Genomic DNA, 16,660 nt, shown 5'->3' on the forward strand with positions numbered 1-16,660 from the left:
GTTGGAGGTGACGACGTGTAGGCATGTTAAAATTGTTTTGAGCATAGATCGGGAGGCGGTAGGGATCGTTTTCAAGAACTTCTAGTATATTATTAAAAACAATGCTTCTTGATTTGTCTGCTCACGAAGAATGTATGATATAGCAAGGATTGTGTGTAACCCTTGGGCATGGTTTGGTAGCTTTAGTATTCACGTTTGGAGTTGGGGTGTGACCAGTGAGATAGACTAAAGAGAGATAGTCCTAGAAACATGGTTATTGAATTCCATTCATATATGATACAGGATTGAATTCCTTCATTTCATTGGGTGTGATGTCTAGTTACCCCCTCTCTGTCTCCCCAAGTCGCTCGCTCAACGAGGCGAGGCTGAGCCGTATTGCTTACGCTGGGGGGGCATCGGTGGATGGCGCTGACAAGCCCAGGCACCTGAATGGCCAGCCTCGGCGACCCCGATTGCCCGATAAGTCCCCACCAAAGCGGCTTATCACCACGTGACGCGGACTGACCCGCGGTGCGTTGTGCGAGGCCCCATCAGATCTCGTCACCCTCTGCTGCTCTTTTGCCAGGAGAGCTTCCCAAGTTTGCACTGGCGTTTTCTTGTGGTTTGGGTTTCTGCTCTCAACCACCCCGTCACCCACCCCCTTTGACGCCTCTCCTCTGTCGACTTTTTGTATCTATTTTCTTTTATCCCCAGACTCTGAGACGCTATAAACCTGGAAATATCTGCATCCATGTAGATGTTTCACTGCCCCAGGTCTGCCCACGAGCTGTAAGTACCCACGATGCTTTTTTCCTCTTGACGCCGACCGCGATCGGGGCCTCGAGCTTCGGAATCCGTGCCACAGTCCTCGGCAACATTGGCTTCTCTGGCTATTGAGAACAGGGCTGGCCTGGGCACAATTGTGCCTGCTACTATCCACAAGGCAGTCTGTGCTAACGCCGCACCGGTCGCAGTTGAAAAGAGCATGAACAACCAGAACCTCCACGGGCGCAGTGGTGGTGCGCCGTACGACCGCGACCGCGACCGCGAAATGGACGATCGACACCGCGCCATGCAGCAGCACGAAGACATGCGCCGTGACCAAGAACGAGAGAGAGAACAAGCCGATCGCTACCAGCAGGGTCCCGCCGGCCCCGGAGGAGCTCCCCATCAGAGCAGCGCCGGTTCCATCCCCATTCACCAGCCTGTGGCATCACGAATCCCAGGTGCTATACACAGCCCTGGCGGCTTGCTTGCCAACCATAGCGGTAACCCTCCACCTCCTGGTGCTTCTTTGGGCGCGCCGTCTGGCCCCGTCAACTTTGGCGGACCGCTGCAGCAGAGCGGCGCTGGGTCGCAGCAGCACCAAATGTATGCGCCGGTTGGGCACTCGCAAGCTCCCCCGAATGCTGCGCAGCCGGCATCGGGCTCGGCTGGTCTTGGATTCGGCGGTCCTCACCAGGGGCAGCCGCAGGGACAACAGCAACAGCCTGGGCAGCAGGACGTTCGCGGAGCCGCGGCGAAGGGGGCGGCTGCAATCGTGGGGGTGACGCCTGGTGGCCATCAGATTCCTGGAGGAATCACACAGGGCCAGCAGCCTATTCTGAATGTGAGTATTGCTTTTGCTCATACATCTTTTGTTTTGGGGAATTGATGATTGGCGGGCGGCTGGGGCGTGCAAGGCTGTAACCAGCGGCCATCAGAAGAACAAGTTTGCCGTGCCCTTCGCTGAATCATCAGATGCCAGTCACTTTCCGTGACTGCATTTGATTATCAGTCTTCCTCCCCCTCTTTGCACCTCTACAACTTGTTTCTGCGCCTTCATGGCTGCTTGTGGTATCAGAAGGAACCTTGTCTTGGCATCTTCGAAACATCATGTTATTATCTCGTGTATCAAGTGATGCGGAGCTACCGTCATCTTCGCTTGCCCAGCGGCAAGTGCCTCAAGATCTGCGTAGCTCAGAAATGAATGCGTGGGGCATATCTCCTCCAAGCTTTACTGCCACTGATGAGCTCGTGACAGCGTTTCAAGAAGGTGGACAACGAGTGATTGATATCTGTGGTGAAAACATGGAGCGATGGGCACTTTACCGCAGTTTTCTCGTACATGACTTTCCTTTGTGTTGCGATGACTGTGCAAATCAAGCGCTAACTTTGTACAATCCCAGGATGCGTTGACCTATTTGGACCAAGTCAAGGTCCAGTTCCATGATCAACCCGATGTTTATAACAGATTCTTGGACATTATGAAGGATTTCAAGAGTCAAGCGTATGTGTTTGCATTCTGCGACTCAAATTTGGAACGTTTCTGACCTGTGGTATCAGCATTGACACACCGGGCGTTATTAACCGCGTCTCCGAACTCTTTGCCGGGCACCCAAACCTCATCCAAGGATTTAACACATTTTTGCCTCCAGGATACAGAATTGAATGCGGCGCTGGAAACGACCCCAATACGATCAGAGTTACGACCCCAATGGGCACCACGGTACAGTCCATTGCTGGGCGAGGCCAAGGAGAACATGGCGGTCCTGGTGCTAGCCAGCCTCTGTTCCCAGAGCGCGGCAACCAGTGGCAGCAGCAGCAGCGTTCGCAGCATAGCATCGAGAGTCCAGAGGCCAACTTTAGCACACCGCTGCAAAATGGCGCCAGCCTCTTTGTTCAGGCCGCTGCCCAAAGTGGCGCCTTTGACGCCCCGGGATCTGCGCAAAGAAATGCGTCCGCTCAGGGACAATCCGGCGCTGGCACCGCCCCAGGCGCTAGACAGACTCCGGGTCCAGCATCCGGCCCTGGAGGAGCAGGCACTGGTCCTGGAAATCAAGCCAACATGGAGCGCCGTGGTCCGGTTGAGTTTAACCACGCCATCAGCTACGTCAATAAGATTAAGAACCGCTTTCAAGACAAGCCAGAGATTTATAAGCAGTTTCTCGAAATACTGCAGACCTATCAGCGGGAACAAAAACCCATCCAGGATGTCTATGCCCAAGTTACCACTCTCTTTAATGCCGCGCCGGACCTGCTCGAGGACTTCAAACAATTCCTGCCCGAGTCTGCAGGGCAAGCAAAGGCGACTCCCGGACGTGCAGATGAAAGTGCTCCTACAGGCTCTAGCCAAACTCCCCAGCCTGGGGGACAAAAGATGCCTCCCCTGGGAAGTTTTGCTCCGCCCCCTAGCGCCAGCAAGGACAACAAGAAGAGGCCCCGTGCCGAGAAGCAAGCTGCCGCTGCTACTGAAACCGCTCCTCCCGAGACGAATGCGACAAACAGACTTCAACAACCTGTTGTAAATGGAACCGGCAAGCGGGCAAAACTCAGCCATGCCAGGGCCACTGGAGACGCTTCTACCATCGAGCCTACGCTTACTCCAGTCATGCCCGAACCGTATCCTCCTCGCCCGTCTGCCACCTCCAACCAGGAAGAAATTGCCTTCTTTGAGCGAGTCAAGAAGTTCCTTAGCAACCGATCGTCGATGAACGAGTTCTTGAAGCTGTGCAACCTTTTCAGCCAGGGCATCATTGACCGAAATACGCTCTTCCACAAGGGTGCCCTCTTCATTGGAGCCAATCCTGACCTCATGACATTTTGGAAAACATTTGTTGGCGTGAATTCTCAAGATGTCGTAATCGAGAATCGGCCTGCGGCTCCCACGGAGAAATTATCACTGAGCAATTGCCGTGGCTACGGGCCCAGCTACAGACTCCTTCCTAAGAGGGAGCGCTTGAAGCCCTGCAGCGGTCGTGATGAATTGTGCAACTCTGTTCTCAATGACCAGTGGGCTTCACACCCAACCTGGGCTAGTGAAGATTCTGGCTTCGTTGCTCACCGAAAGAATCAGTTTGAGGAGGGCCTTCATAGGATCGAAGAAGAGCGCCATGATTACGACTTTAACATCGAGGCTAATCTCAAGTGCATTCAACTTCTGGAGCCCATTGCGCAGCAAATGCTCGCCATGTCGCCTGCCGAGAGAGAAACCTTCCATATGCCTGCTGCCCTTGCTGGCCAGAGCACTTCAATATTCAAGCGGATTACCAAGAAAATTTACGGTGAGAGGGGCATTGACGTTGTCAATGACATGTACAGCCACCCCTTTGACGTGGTACCCGTCTTGCTGGCCCGTATGAGACAAAAGGATGAAGAGTGGCGCTTCTCGCAGCGGGAGTGGGAGAAGGTTTGGCATGCGCAGACGGAGAACATGCACCTCAAGAGTCTGGACCACATGGGCATTTTGGTCAAGTCCACTGACAAGAGAAACTTGACTGCGAAGCACCTTGTGGATGTTATCAAGACCAAGCATGAGGAGCAACGCCGTGAGCGTGCCCTCAGGGGCAAAGCCCCGCGTCACCAGCTGGTTTGGGACTTTAGCAACAAGCAAGTTATTCTTGAACTTCTTCGCTTGATGATGCTATACAGCATGCACAATGGACAGCACAGCACACAAGAAAAGGAGAGAATTTTGGACTTTTTTGAGACATTCGTTCCAGCCTTTTTTGATCTTCCCGAGGAGATGTATCAGGACAAGCTTCCCAAGATGCAGCCTGATTCCGGCGAAGACGATGTCGAGGATTCTACGCCTGCTGAACTGACCAACGGGCGAAGCCGCCGGAACGGCAGAAAGGGGGACCTGCTTAGGGGAGTTTTGGACCCCGGGCGCAACGGTAGCAAGCCCAGGAGTCAAAAGGAAGACAGTGCCGCTTCTGGTAGCAAGGAGACCACCCCCGACGTCACCTCGGCTAATGAAGAGGAGATGGCTGATGCACCAGAGGAAGCTGCGGTGCCAGAGGTCTCGAACGAGCGCTGGATGCCAACCGTTCCCAAACCTGTTGTTGTAGGCGGAGATAATGCTCTGCTTGACGAGGGCGGCGAGCTGAAGGCGGACGGCTTCTTTACCCGTCCCTGGTACAACTTCTTCTGTAACCAGACCATTTTTGTCTTCTTCAACATTTTCCAGACCCTTTACAACCGCTTGTTGGATATTCAGCAGAGCCAAGAGCTTGTTGCCCAAGCAGTCGAGCGCCTCAACAGGCCCAAGCCAGCCAGAGATATTGGCTTCACAGAGAATCACATGACCTTCTTTGAGCCGACCGATGACCCTGAGACGTACTGGCCCAAGACTGTAGAGTTGATTGAGGAGTACATTACTGGTGACGTTGACGAGAACCGTTACCAAGACGTCTTGCGCCACTACTACCTTCAGAATGGATGGAAATTGTACACTATTCAGGATCTCCTGAAGACACTGTGCCGACTGGCCCTGACTTGCAGCAGCACCGATGCCAAGGAGAAGACGCCGGATCTTATCCATCAGTATCTGACTAGCCGGGAGAAGGAGGAGACGAGTTACCAAACGGAAATCTCGGCACGCAAGTTTGCAGAGAAGTGTGTTAAGGACGGCGACATTTTTGTTATTTGCTGGGTAAGTTGGCGATCTGTTGCCAAGTCCAAGTTCAATGCGGGGATTTTCATTTGCTAACACGCAGATTTCAGTTCCCACAGAAAGCCGAAGCCACGGTGCGGTGGCTGCAGCGCGACGAGACCACGTTCTACATGGACGAGATGCAGGTCCGAGAGCGCTGGCAGTACTACATCTCGTCGTTTATTCGAGTTGAGCCCACAGAGGGCATCCCCCGATCCAGGCTGCAAAAAGTTGTTCTTACGCGAAACCTGCCCTCTGGCGATGCCGACTCAGATTCAGATGAAGTACCTAAGCCACTCTCATACAGCGAGAATTTGACAACCAGCATCTGCCTTAAGAGCTCCAAGATGGTCTGGGGCCCGGGGACCTCGGAATACTTCATCTACGACCGGTCGCCCCGGACACAGGAGGAGCGCGAGCGGCGGGAAAAGTTCACCAAGGCCCTCAGCATGCACCGCGAAAGCAAGCTCCTGGAGAAAATGGTTCACAACCCATCGTGGACAAAGGACATGGGCCCCGAGGAGGTTCAGGAACAAAATAAGAACTTCCGCAAATGGATGGACGACGGGGTCGCGCCGCCCAACGGAGACGTCGAGATGGATTAGAACCTTCAGAACAAGAAGAGGGGCAGACGTGGGGGGAAGAGAAAGTAAACTCATCAGCATGGTTACATGTACTACATTGGGAGACGGCCGGGCTTCGGAGCACAGGAACTTGTTTTTATACCAGGGAATCATTACATATTGATCGACGTTTGTTTGTTTATTGCCGTAGTGTTAACGTCGGGTTCAAGTTTTATCTGGAGACAGCGTTTTGTTGTTGGGGTTGTTTTTGAAAAAAAAAGCCGACGGAGCGAATATGCATACTTGAGTAGGTGTACGTTGTGGTATTGCAAGGCTTAATGTTTTCCTTTGTATGTATTCTAGATGATCAATTGATGATTGTGGGCTTTGTTCTCCCTGGCATGACATGATGGTTGGGTCAAACATGGCTGTGTAAATTACATTTGCGCTTTGTGTCTCGATTGCCAATTTGCGAGGATGGTGATATTTCAATGGATGTATACTGAGTATAGGGGATGTTTATTCGGCAATGGCTGAAGGAGAATCCTGGGGTTGTGAGGCCGCAGGGTGCTGCGTGCCTCGGCGCTAGACGAGTACTGCTGAGGAGAAGAAGAAGATTAAACCAAGGATTAAATACATTACTTGGGCAAAACGCCTCCTGTCGATTTATATACTAAAATGCTTGATGCAGTTTTGGCTATTTTCCCTCTTTAGCCAAGTGCCCTTTTTATGGATTTGAATCGCAAGACGGGCTGCCAGGGTAAAAGTGGAGATGTGGTGTATGTAAGTCGAGGTTCATCTTTTGGCGTGACAAGTGTCAAGACTGAACAACACCTCGAAACACCGACTGCAGCCGACTTGCCATTACGACTTCACGGACTTGCGTCCACCACCACCCGTTCCCAACACCGCCCAACAGTCTCCGAAATGGTACCCTCATGCCGCCATTAATTACCATGCTCGTCGGCATCCTTCTTGCGGTGCTCGGCGCATCCCCTGCCGCGGCCCTCGCGGCCCTCACTGACGACGACTTGCGCAGCATCCCCTCCCCTGGAGACGACTTCGACATACACAAGGGCAAGCTCCTGGCGCCCATATTGATCCCCCGCGTGCCCGGCACAGAGGGCAACTACAAGACCCAGAAGCATTTCGTCGACTTCTTCAAGTCCTCGCTGCCATCGTGGGAGCTCGCATGGCAGAACTCGACATCTAAGACACCTCTCAGCGGCACAAAAGAGGTGCCGTTTTCCAATTTGATATTCAGCCGAGATCCTCCCGGCTCGCATCCCGGCGATGTGTCGCGGTTGACCCTCGTGGCGCACTTCGACACGCTCATCAAGCCCGAGGGCTTCGTGGGCGCCATTGATTCCGCCGCGCCGTGTGCCATGCTGATGCACGTGGCGAGGAGCATCGACGCCGCGCTGACCAAGAAGTGGGAGCACGACGACGGCAGCAGCGGCGGGCTGGAGGAGCGGCAGGGCGTCCAGATACTCTTCCTAGACGGGGAGGAGGCCTTCAAGCAGTGGTCCGCTACGGACTCGCTGTACGGAGCGAGGTACGTGGACCTGATGAATCGGTGGTGTCAAACACTCCTCCAATACTGACTGCTTCGTGCCCTGCAGATCGCTGGCCCAGGAATGGGACGAGACGTTCCACCCGGCGCTGTCGACCTTTCGCACCCCGCTGGAGAGCATATCCCTCTTTGTTCTGCTCGACCTCCTCGGCTCGCCGGACCCCAGGATCCCCTCGTACTTTCTCCCCACGCACTGGACGTACCAGAGCATGGCGGCGCTCGAGGGCCGCATGCGCACCCTCGGCCTGCTCGAGTCCAAGCCCGCCAAGCCCTTCCTCTACAACGCGGACAAGCAGCCGCACGAGTTCTACAGCAGCTACATCGAGGACGACCACGTCCCCTTTATGCAGCGCGGCGTGGATGTGCTGCACATCATCCCGGGCTCATTCCCGGCCGTGTGGCACACGATTGACGACGACGGCGACCACTTGGACCTGCCGACGACGCGGGACTGGGCGAGGATAGTCACGGCCTTTGTGGTGGAGTTTATGGAGCTGGGTGGGCTGTTGGACAAGACGGCTGCGACGAGCGCCGACAAGACGAGTGCTACGCAGAGTGTTCATAGCAAGAGGACTGAGTTGTGAGGAGTTGCGGCTTGGGGTTTTTTTGGCGTTGGGGGGTTTGTGGGCTTTCAATGATGCGCCTGTCTTTGAGCGTTTCACTGTATCACGTAGATCTAGATGGCGGGTTTAGTGCATAGTACTGGATCTGTGCTGACAGAATTGCATTCATGTTTGATGGTGGCTCTTGATGATGCCGGAGATGGCTTTCGGCAGGGTCCCCGAAGGGACGAAATGCCGGCCAATGTGTTCTCTCCGCTTTGCCTACCCCTTGGTCAATATTTTATTGGCATCAGGGTCATGTATCACTTTTCTATGTTGAGCAATGCTAAGCGTATAAAGCACCCAGGCGTGTAGATACGCGGGATCGCATTCGGCACATGCATTGCTGACAGCCAATGGTTCCATCTCCTCGCCGACTAGGATTGTCGTCATGGGATTTGTATGCAAAGTCTAGTCGTGGGTGGTAGTTTCAAGCTTTACTCCGTACCTTGAACTCTATGCTGCGTCGTCTGCGCGAAGCCAACGTGGTCTTGGCCAATTCGCACTGTCTTCGCACGGCCCCACCTCCAACCACGTATACCTCATCCCGCGACTTCATACCAGCTGTTCCTTTTGAAGCTTGCCATTGACAAACCAACCACCCGGCACCCAACACAATGCGCTTCTCTATAGCCTCGACGGCACTGGCCCTTGCCGGCGCAGCTCACGCCACTTACTGGACCTTCTCAGATGCCTCTGTTTCCGTGGGTTCCAAGACGTCTGACAAGACGGTTGAGACGTAAGCTTTTCCCTTTACACGGCCTCCACTGCGGGCGGCAGCGACAGGCGCCCTGTTCCATTGCGCACGACTGACGATTGCTTCTCTCTTGCAGATTCTCTGACACCGACCGGGTCAGGAGGACAGTCAGCTTCGGACACCAAGACACCCTCAAAGTAGCACTGACTACCAAGGAGGGATCCAAGGCCAAGAGACCGCACCAGGCGTTCCTGGTTCTCAGGGAAGCTTCCGGGCTGGAGGCGCCGTTTGCCCTGACCGTCAAGGAGTCGGGCAAGGGCGTGGTTCAAATCGTATGTCGGGCTTGCAGAGTCGTGCCGATGCAAGATGTTTCGCAGGATGCTGACTTTTCCCACAGAGCCACAAGGACCTCCCCGCGCAGCTCCTCACCGCGGCCGCCCCCCTCGAAGCCAGCCTCGTCCTTGGCTCGACCGGGTCGACAAAGGGCTCCGTGACGCCCGTCTTCGACATCGCCGTCAAGTTGGACCCCGGCCATCCTACGCCCAGCCCCGACGCTCCCCTGCGGTACGGCAAGCTCGCCGAGATCCATCACATCTTCCGCGCGGACCCCAAGAACCCGCCCAGGATTGTGTCGCTCGTGTTTTCGCTTGCTGTCCTGGCCACGGTGCCCGCTCTGTTTATTGGGGTGTGTCTCTTTTTTCTTCTTGGCCCTGGGTCGTTACGTGCTAACTGTCGTAGTGGATTGGCCTTGGCGGCAACTTTGGCCACGCCTCCAAGGCCATTGGCAATGCGCCGCTCTCGCACGCCCTCTTTTTCGGATCCATCATCGCCATGGAGGGAGTCTTCTTTTTGTACTATAGCGCGTGGAATTTGTTCCAGACACTGCCGGTCATGGGTGTCGTGGCGGTTGTTGCGTTTTTGAGCGGCACCAAGGCTCTTGGGGAGGTCCAGGCCCGACGATTGGCTGGAGAGAGGTAAAGACTGGTGAATCCGCGCGGGAAACAGTCTCGGGAGTGAAGTCATGCAGTGGGTGTGATGGTGTCAGTAACGCTATAGAGCTACTGGGCGGGACGAGGGAGCGTATGCAAGACATGTTATTAAAAAAGATAGACTCAAAGATGCTGTGCGGCGATGTGCTGTAACCGGCTAGGCTATGCGGACTGATTTTTGTGCTTGTGTGACTGTAGATGGCTTGCACATGGGCTCGCGAGTAAAGCAGTTATACCAATGCTGCGTAGGCTTTTGCGGGGACTAGTGAGTTTCGTTTCTAAGATGTGTATATGATATATATACATTGACGGAGGGACTATGTCGGCTAAAGATTCCCGCAAGTGTCAAGCGCAAGTCTACTCTTCCCTTCCCTTTGCCCCCTGACCAAATGTCGAACATGTATCATATATAGTTGTACGCCAGCGCATGAAAAGAAAAGCCAATATCCAAATCTACACCAACCGCTTCTACAGGAAAATAAAAAAGTCATCAGACGGCACGCACATGTCATGAACCCGCCATCACAGCTTAGACCAAGCGTGCAGTCTCTCGTCCAAGAGGCCGTTGAACCACACGCTCCTCTCGAAGATGGGCGCATGGCCCAAGTCGTCGACCAGCATCGCCACGCCCGGCTCAACCAGGCGCATCAGGCGCTCGCCGTTCCTGACGACGAGCATCTTGTCCCCCGTCCCGTGCATCACCAGGATGCGGTCCCTGCCCACGCCGTCGGCCATGCCGCGCAGCTGGGCAGGCGACTTGCTGTGCCCCGCGGCGGCGAGCAGCTGGCCCAGGAAGCCGACGAGTGTAAAAGCCCCCGGGGCGCGGCGCTTGTGCAGCTCCTGCGCCTGGAAGCGCTGAAAATTCGACCCGAAGCGCGGGTACTCGCCGTCGGGGGTGTCGGCAGGCGCGCACATGGGCTCGGCGCCGGGCGAGGGCAGCGGCACCTCGTCCGGGGCGAGCAGGAAGGCGGGCGGGAAGACGGCGAGGGCGGTGTCGCGGATGGCCTGGGCGTCCGTCTTGGGCCGCAGGAGGGCGAGGCGGTCGAGCGCCGCCTGGGGCAGCGTCTTGCCGCTGTCGACGCGGGCGCTGGTGCTCAGGAGCGAGAGGGAGCGCACGCGCGAGGGCGCCAGGCACGCCAGCTCCTGCGCGACCATGCCGCCCAGCGAGATGCCCACGACGTTGAGCTGCCGCGGCTGCGTCCACCCGACGTGGTCGGCGACCTCGAGCACGTCGGCCGCCATGCCGCTCGTCGTGTACCGCCCCAGCGGCTTGTCGGACCGCCCGACGCCGCGGTTGTCGAGGACGAGCACCGAGTTCTGGGCGCCGTGGACGTGGCCGAAGTGGTGCGTCTGGATCTGCCACGAGGTGAGCGTGCCGGCGAGGCCCATGATGAGCTTGTTGTCCGGTTAGATGGCGTCTTGGGACGGCACAGGGGGGGCAAGACTTGCAATGAGCTTGGTTGGGCCGGTGCCGTGCACTTCCCAGTAGATGTTTAGGGGGCCGCCGCGCCCCTTGGCCACGGGCAGGTGGCCGGATGAGTGAGGCTTGAGCTTCCAGATGGTGCCTTTGTATGCTGGGTGGTTGGTGGTTTCCTCCACCGAGGGGAAGTTGTATGTTCTGTCACACGTGGAGGGTTTTGTTAGCTCTGGTTTATTTTATTAAAGCAGGCAGAGGGATATGGTACGTACGGTTCCGACATTCTTTCTTCAGGGAATCCTGCGTCTTGGTGGTGCAGTGACGATGCCGAGGTTTGGAGTTGAGGGATGCTCTCTCTTTTTTGGCGACGAGGCGGCGGGGTGCGGGGGAAAACAAGACTTTGTTGGCTCCAGTCGAGACTCGTTTCTACGTTGTCAAGGAGCTCTCATGGATGATGTGAGGCTGCTTTGCCCGCGATGGCAAGTTCGGGCTCATCTCGTCTTGGTGCGCACGCGACCGGAGCGGATTGTTGTTTTTGCCCCGACGGAGTTTTTGGTGACATGTTGGTTGTTGGTGTGAACCCCAGACGCCTCATCCGTCTTGGGGCCGTTCAGGCACCTGGCGCTTACCCTATACGGGGGTACTGTCTTGAAGCTGGTACGTATTTTGAATATGTCTCCATGTCTCATTACACCTAACCCACGATTCGACTTCAGATGTTCCAGCGCCCAACCCAAGTCCATTTTGTGCGCACCGACTGCGGATACAGCATGCAAGTATGCATCCGACTTGGCGCTACAGTGGAAGCGGATGCTTGTAAAAAACAGCATGGCTTGAATCATCAGCTGCCGTTATCTAGAACGGCATGCAACTTTGTATTTTGCCAGACTATCATAGCGCACGAGGCATCCCAACTTCATCCATGGACCGCTTCACAACTACGAAACACGGTTCCGGGCCCCTATGCTCGTGAATGGCAATGCTTTCTTTGGCTACCGTCACACATCATCTACTGCTACTGGCACTCCCACTCTTACGGCATCACCAGCCCAATACCACTCAAATGATCCTCGTCCAGCTGATTCTTGGCATTGACCCCGCCGGAAATCGGGCTGGCCCGATAGTTGAACAGGTAGTAATGGAGCTGCCCGTCGCCGGCGCCAAACTTTTGCTGCTCCAGGAACAGCGCGTTGTCCATGAGCGACAGCGCGTTGAACACATCCAGCTTGGCCCTCTTGGCGAGGATCAGGGCGTCGTTGATGAGCGCGTTGAGACGAGTCTTCAGCGCCGGCTTGTCAAACGGCTCGCTGAGGCCGGCCTCGCTAGCGTAGTAGAAGAGGTAGGCGACGCGGAGGACGTCGTTGTTCTTGATGATGGAGGATTCGACGCAGAAGAAGGAGAAGAAGTCGGTGATTTTGCCATTGTCCTAGGTTTCGCATGGTTAGACTTGAGCTGCTGTAGGTGCTTAGCACGGCCTTGGGGGGGAACTGTCACGTACCTCGACCACATAGGACCAAATCACCTGCTTCGAGTCCTTCTTGGGCAGGAACCAGTGGCGGGCTTCTTCCGCGGCAAACTCTGGCGCCATGTCGTACCGCCCCAGGTATCTCTTCAGCAGGCCCACGACGGCATCCACGTCCTTGTCTTGCATTTCGCGCAGGCCCTTTGTGGCGGTGGTTTCCGGCAGCGCGTACTTGCGCACCTGGTATTCCGGCTTGCTGCCCGCGGGAAGGGGGCTGAACCCGCACGCGTGCAGCTTTTTCCAGTTCAGCGCGCGGTGGTAGTACCGGGATGTGCTCACGGGCCGGGGCAGCACGACGCCCGCGGTGTACAGGCCCTGCCAGACGCCGTCGAGGTTGCTGATGCGGGTGACCTCCTTGATGAGCACCGGCGCGAGGCGCTTGCCGCGGAGCTTCTTGTGCACGCAGAGGAAGTTGACCTCGGACGACGTAAAGGTCTTGTCGCGCACGCGAATTTGCACGGGGATGGCGGAGATGAAGGCCACCAGCTTGCGGGACTGCGATGCTCGCACACCAATGTGGTATTTGCGCTGCCAGCCTGGCGCCATCATGGCCCTGAGTCCCTTGTTAGACAAATCCGTAGAAATCTCTTGACCTTTGACCTTTTTTTTTTTTTTTTCGGGGGCACATCTGGGAAAAACGTACCATCTGAGCACTTCGGGGATATAGTTGAAGCGGAACATGGCCTCGTCGTCCTCAACGTAGTGTCCGTTCAACAGCTCATACACCTCCTTTATTTCTCCGTCATCCATCAAGTCCACCGTCACCCACTCGAACCCGGCCACCAGAGGTTGTGGCTCCTTGTCGATATCCTCGACCTTTTGCATCTTCAATGGGCCGTCCTCCACCTTGGCTCCCTCCTCGCCAAACTTGGGCACGGGCTGCGTCTGCCAGAACTTGTACGCACCCATGTCCTTGGCATTCTTGCCGCTGGCCGCCAGACCAGTCATGATGTCGGCGAGGTTCATGTTCTTGAGCATATTGGCGACTTGGTCGGGGGACGGGTTCGAGCTTCCAGACGCAGCCGCAAGCTCTTGCATGAGCCCCGGGTTGAGGGACACCAGCTCCTTCATTTGCTGAGGCGTCAAGCCCCCTATGGCCTTTGTCACCTCGTCGGCCTGCTTCTGCTCGTCGGATTTGCCCGTCAGGAGCTGCTTGGCCTTCTTGCGCTTCGACTTCTTCTTCTTGCTACCGGTTGACGTCCCTGTCGGCGTGTCGGCGGTCGTGGTGGTGGCGGCAGGCTCGTCATCTTCGGACTCGGATTCGCCCTGGTCGACTTGTTTGCCCTTGTCGACAATGGGCTCGGCCATCTTGGACTCTTCGGGCGGCATGATGGGAGCGGTGCGCCTTTGCACGTGTGCCACTGGTGATGGTGCTGAGCTGAAACGTTGAGACGAGCCGGAGCTCTTTTTTGGTGGCCTGGGGTTAGATGGTGGGATGGTGGGGGGTTTTGCACGTCTCAGTTCAACAATTGACATCGATGTCGGCGGTTGCGGGGTTGCGCCATTGTCAAGTCCGCTCCTCCTCCATGCCCATGTCCCTCAAGCCTTTGTTCTCTTTGTCACCAGGCTTGGTCGCTACGATGCCGCCCTCGCTAAATAACACGTTTACAATATGCTTGCGAGTTGCGACAGGGATATTATGATATTATCCACTTGGCTGCATCCGTAAGCTGACGCTTTGCAGCTGTGTATGTATGTACGGAGGACAGGCAGATGCTGTACTTCTCCTCTGGGAGGTTGCACACAAGCCAAAGCATCAAATGGCATCTGAACAGCTGCGAATGATTGCGGGTCCAGCTACATGGTTTTGTAGGCTGATGCCTCCTACAGTATATAGTACATAGTCTTCTATTCCATTACTCCTCGTCAAAACACCTCATTACGGCCCTCAGCACGGATGAAGAAGCTACGATTTCGTTATGGCCTAGGCCCATGTCAGCCTCCCGGTACAGTCACCCCAAAGCTCAATCACTTACCTCCGTGAAGAACCAACTGCTGCCTGATTATGGTATCTGGGTTAGATTTTACAGTCACTGAAAAGCCGTCGCCTCCGGGGCTGAGCTTCATGTGCTTCTCTTTGAACTGGTCAAACTCGGTTTGGTTGAGGCCGTTGGTCGTTGCATTGGCTGCTGCCTGGAACAGAATCTCCTCATGCTGCCACGGGATGTCCCAGTCGCTGTAGGCATGGATCAGCTCAAGGCGCAGCCTCTTCTTGGTGTTGCGCACGATGCTGGCAAGTCGGTCCGCGGAATGCCACTTGTCCACAACGTACGTCTGCAGATACTTGACGGCAGAGGGCCAGGCTGCGAGCGGTCCCACGACGGGGAACACGCCGCTAATGCGATACCCCGTCAGCAAATTGGCGAGGTCGCTGAATCCAGCAACAAGAACGAGGCCGGCGAAATCAACGCCCTGGCGGGCAAATCGCTCGGCTGCACCGCTTGCCACCGCCGTCCCGAGACTGTGACCAAACAGGACGATTCTATGAGACGGAATGCCAGCCACATTCATGGCCCAATTGACAAGTGTCTCCGCGTCCTGGATGAGGCCCTCCTCGCTGGGGACGCCTGTGGAATGGCCGTAGCCACGGTAGTCAATGGCAACTACGTGATAGGATGACGTGTCTGTTAGTGAATGGTAGCTGTCTGCTCTGAACATCTGAGCGATATGGCCGGCATTCTAGGACAGGAATCCGTTAGCACGGTCGAGTAATTCGGGGCCAAGCCTCGGCAACGGGGAACAAACTCCATGAACTATTGACATGTCAGGACAAATGCGCGTAAACTGAAACACAGCAGAAAGTACTTACAATACAGAATCAATTTGGACTTCGGGTCCGACTTCAGTAATCGGAACGATTCTGTGCTGGTAATGTCAAGGGGGACCGTCTCCGATGACGCTCCTTGCACGATTTGGTCTTCATGCTTATGATACAGAGGGAGAGGCAATATGTGCCACGCGTAGAGATTGTTGTCGTCGGGCGTTTTCAAGTAAAAGGGTGCCACTTGATGCTCTGCTCAAAGTCGTCAACTACGCTTGTTCGAGGTGTCATGTCCATTGGCGAGACCAACTTGCGAACCCCCATCTCTCTGGCTCGTTCACGTCAGACCAGAATAGGGTGTTGAACTTGTGCGCGTATAAGAAGCTAGCGGGCAAGTTAGCCAGAGCCGAGACGTTTCATGGTTCATGAAATGAAGCCACGTACTGTCGCTGGAAGAATGGTATCACGGCCAAGCTCCAAAAAACTGTGTACAAGGCTAGCGGGCCAAGGACAGCCAGGGAGGCCGTCCGAATGAGCGACTTTGTCATGGCAAATGAATGGGAACGTTGGGTAGATGTAATCTGTTTGTAGGTTGTCAAATCAAAGCTTGCACTTGCTCCTCGTCTTATATATGCTCGGTGAATTGGACGCGGGCTGACGAGTCACAACTCACGATAGGCGGAGATGTTCCGTGGCAGCCTCGGCGAGTCGGCGGTTTTTTGAGCAAGGGTGGCAGGCTGCAGCAAGGTCACCGGAAGTACCGGTGACTATTGAACCGGGATGCAGCGAGATGGCTACGGCCAGTTCTACTCGGTGGACGAGGTTCAAATGTTAACAGCTCGCGGTTTTCCCTCGGTGACGTGCTATGCTTCGGCACCAAAACGGACCAGGTACCAGGTACCAGGCACCAGTTGACCACCTGCAGGCCAGGCACCAACCAGTGAGCAGGCAGGCACTGATGGTTGATTGATAGGCGGACTGGATGGGTCGCCGGTACATTTGACAGTACAGCGAGTGTAGCTGGCTGGCAAGTTGGGGCTCTGCAGTTGCCTCAGACTTTCTTAGTAAGCACTCAGCTTTGTGCCAGTGTGACAAACCAAACTCCTCCCTCACACACAGAGCCTCCAAGCTCAGGGCAAGCCCC

At 55.6% G+C, this 16,660-nt stretch overlaps 7 protein-coding genes across 7 annotated transcripts; 3 read left to right on the plus strand and 4 right to left on the minus strand.

The window, feature by feature from the left end:
* Positions 1-964: 964 nt before the first annotated feature.
* On the plus strand, positions 965-5,997 carry MAA_08966 (histone deacetylase complex protein; the record flags this gene model as incomplete). Its single annotated transcript, XM_007826964.1, has 4 exons — positions 965-1,588; positions 2,148-2,248; positions 2,305-5,392; positions 5,464-5,997. 4 exons carry the CDS (start codon positions 965-967, stop codon positions 5,995-5,997), a joined length of 4,347 nt encoding a protein of 1,448 aa, XP_007825155.1.
* A 914-nt stretch (positions 5,998-6,911) lies between these two features.
* Positions 6,912-8,112, plus strand: MAA_08965 (glutaminyl-peptide cyclotransferase; the record flags this gene model as incomplete). The annotated part of the gene is made up of 2 exons (XM_007826963.1): positions 6,912-7,510; positions 7,578-8,112. The coding sequence occupies 2 exons, from the start codon at positions 6,912-6,914 to the stop codon at positions 8,110-8,112; spliced, it is 1,134 nt and encodes a 377-aa protein (XP_007825154.1).
* A 635-nt stretch (positions 8,113-8,747) lies between these two features.
* On the plus strand, positions 8,748-9,805 carry MAA_08964 (Ribophorin II; the record flags this gene model as incomplete). The annotated part of the gene is made up of 4 exons (XM_007826962.1): positions 8,748-8,869; positions 8,964-9,159; positions 9,225-9,512; positions 9,566-9,805. The coding sequence occupies 4 exons, from the start codon at positions 8,748-8,750 to the stop codon at positions 9,803-9,805; spliced, it is 846 nt and encodes a 281-aa protein (XP_007825153.1).
* Positions 9,806-10,338: 533 nt separating this feature from the next.
* Positions 10,339-11,205, minus strand: MAA_08963 (glycylpeptide N-tetradecanoyltransferase; the record flags this gene model as incomplete). Its single annotated transcript, XM_007826961.2, has 1 exon — positions 10,339-11,205. The coding sequence occupies one exon, from the start codon at positions 11,203-11,205 to the stop codon at positions 10,339-10,341; it is 867 nt and encodes a 288-aa protein (XP_007825152.2).
* Positions 11,206-11,223: 18 nt separating this feature from the next.
* Positions 11,224-11,516, minus strand: MAA_11310 (uncharacterized protein; the record flags this gene model as incomplete). The annotated part of the gene is made up of 2 exons (XM_011413298.1): positions 11,224-11,434; positions 11,506-11,516. The coding sequence occupies 2 exons, from the start codon at positions 11,514-11,516 to the stop codon at positions 11,224-11,226; spliced, it is 222 nt and encodes a 73-aa protein (XP_011411600.1).
* A 750-nt stretch (positions 11,517-12,266) lies between these two features.
* On the minus strand, positions 12,267-14,084 carry MAA_08962 (glycylpeptide N-tetradecanoyltransferase; the record flags this gene model as incomplete). Its single annotated transcript, XM_007826960.1, has 3 exons — positions 12,267-12,659; positions 12,732-13,308; positions 13,399-14,084. 3 exons carry the CDS (start codon positions 14,082-14,084, stop codon positions 12,267-12,269), a joined length of 1,656 nt encoding a protein of 551 aa, XP_007825151.1.
* Positions 14,085-14,611: 527 nt separating this feature from the next.
* MAA_08961 (abhydrolase domain-containing protein) lies at positions 14,612-16,064 on the minus strand (the record flags this gene model as incomplete). The annotated part of the gene is made up of 6 exons (XM_007826959.2): positions 14,612-14,679; positions 14,732-15,434; positions 15,501-15,508; positions 15,565-15,768; positions 15,827-15,900; positions 15,961-16,064. The coding sequence occupies 6 exons, from the start codon at positions 16,062-16,064 to the stop codon at positions 14,612-14,614; spliced, it is 1,161 nt and encodes a 386-aa protein (XP_007825150.2).
* Positions 16,065-16,660: the final 596 nt, after the last annotated feature.

This window comes from Metarhizium robertsii, assembly GCF_000187425.2.
Source record: "Metarhizium robertsii ARSEF 23 chromosome Unknown MAA_Scf_6, whole genome shotgun sequence".
Taxonomy (NCBI): domain Eukaryota; kingdom Fungi; phylum Ascomycota; class Sordariomycetes; order Hypocreales; family Clavicipitaceae; genus Metarhizium; species Metarhizium robertsii.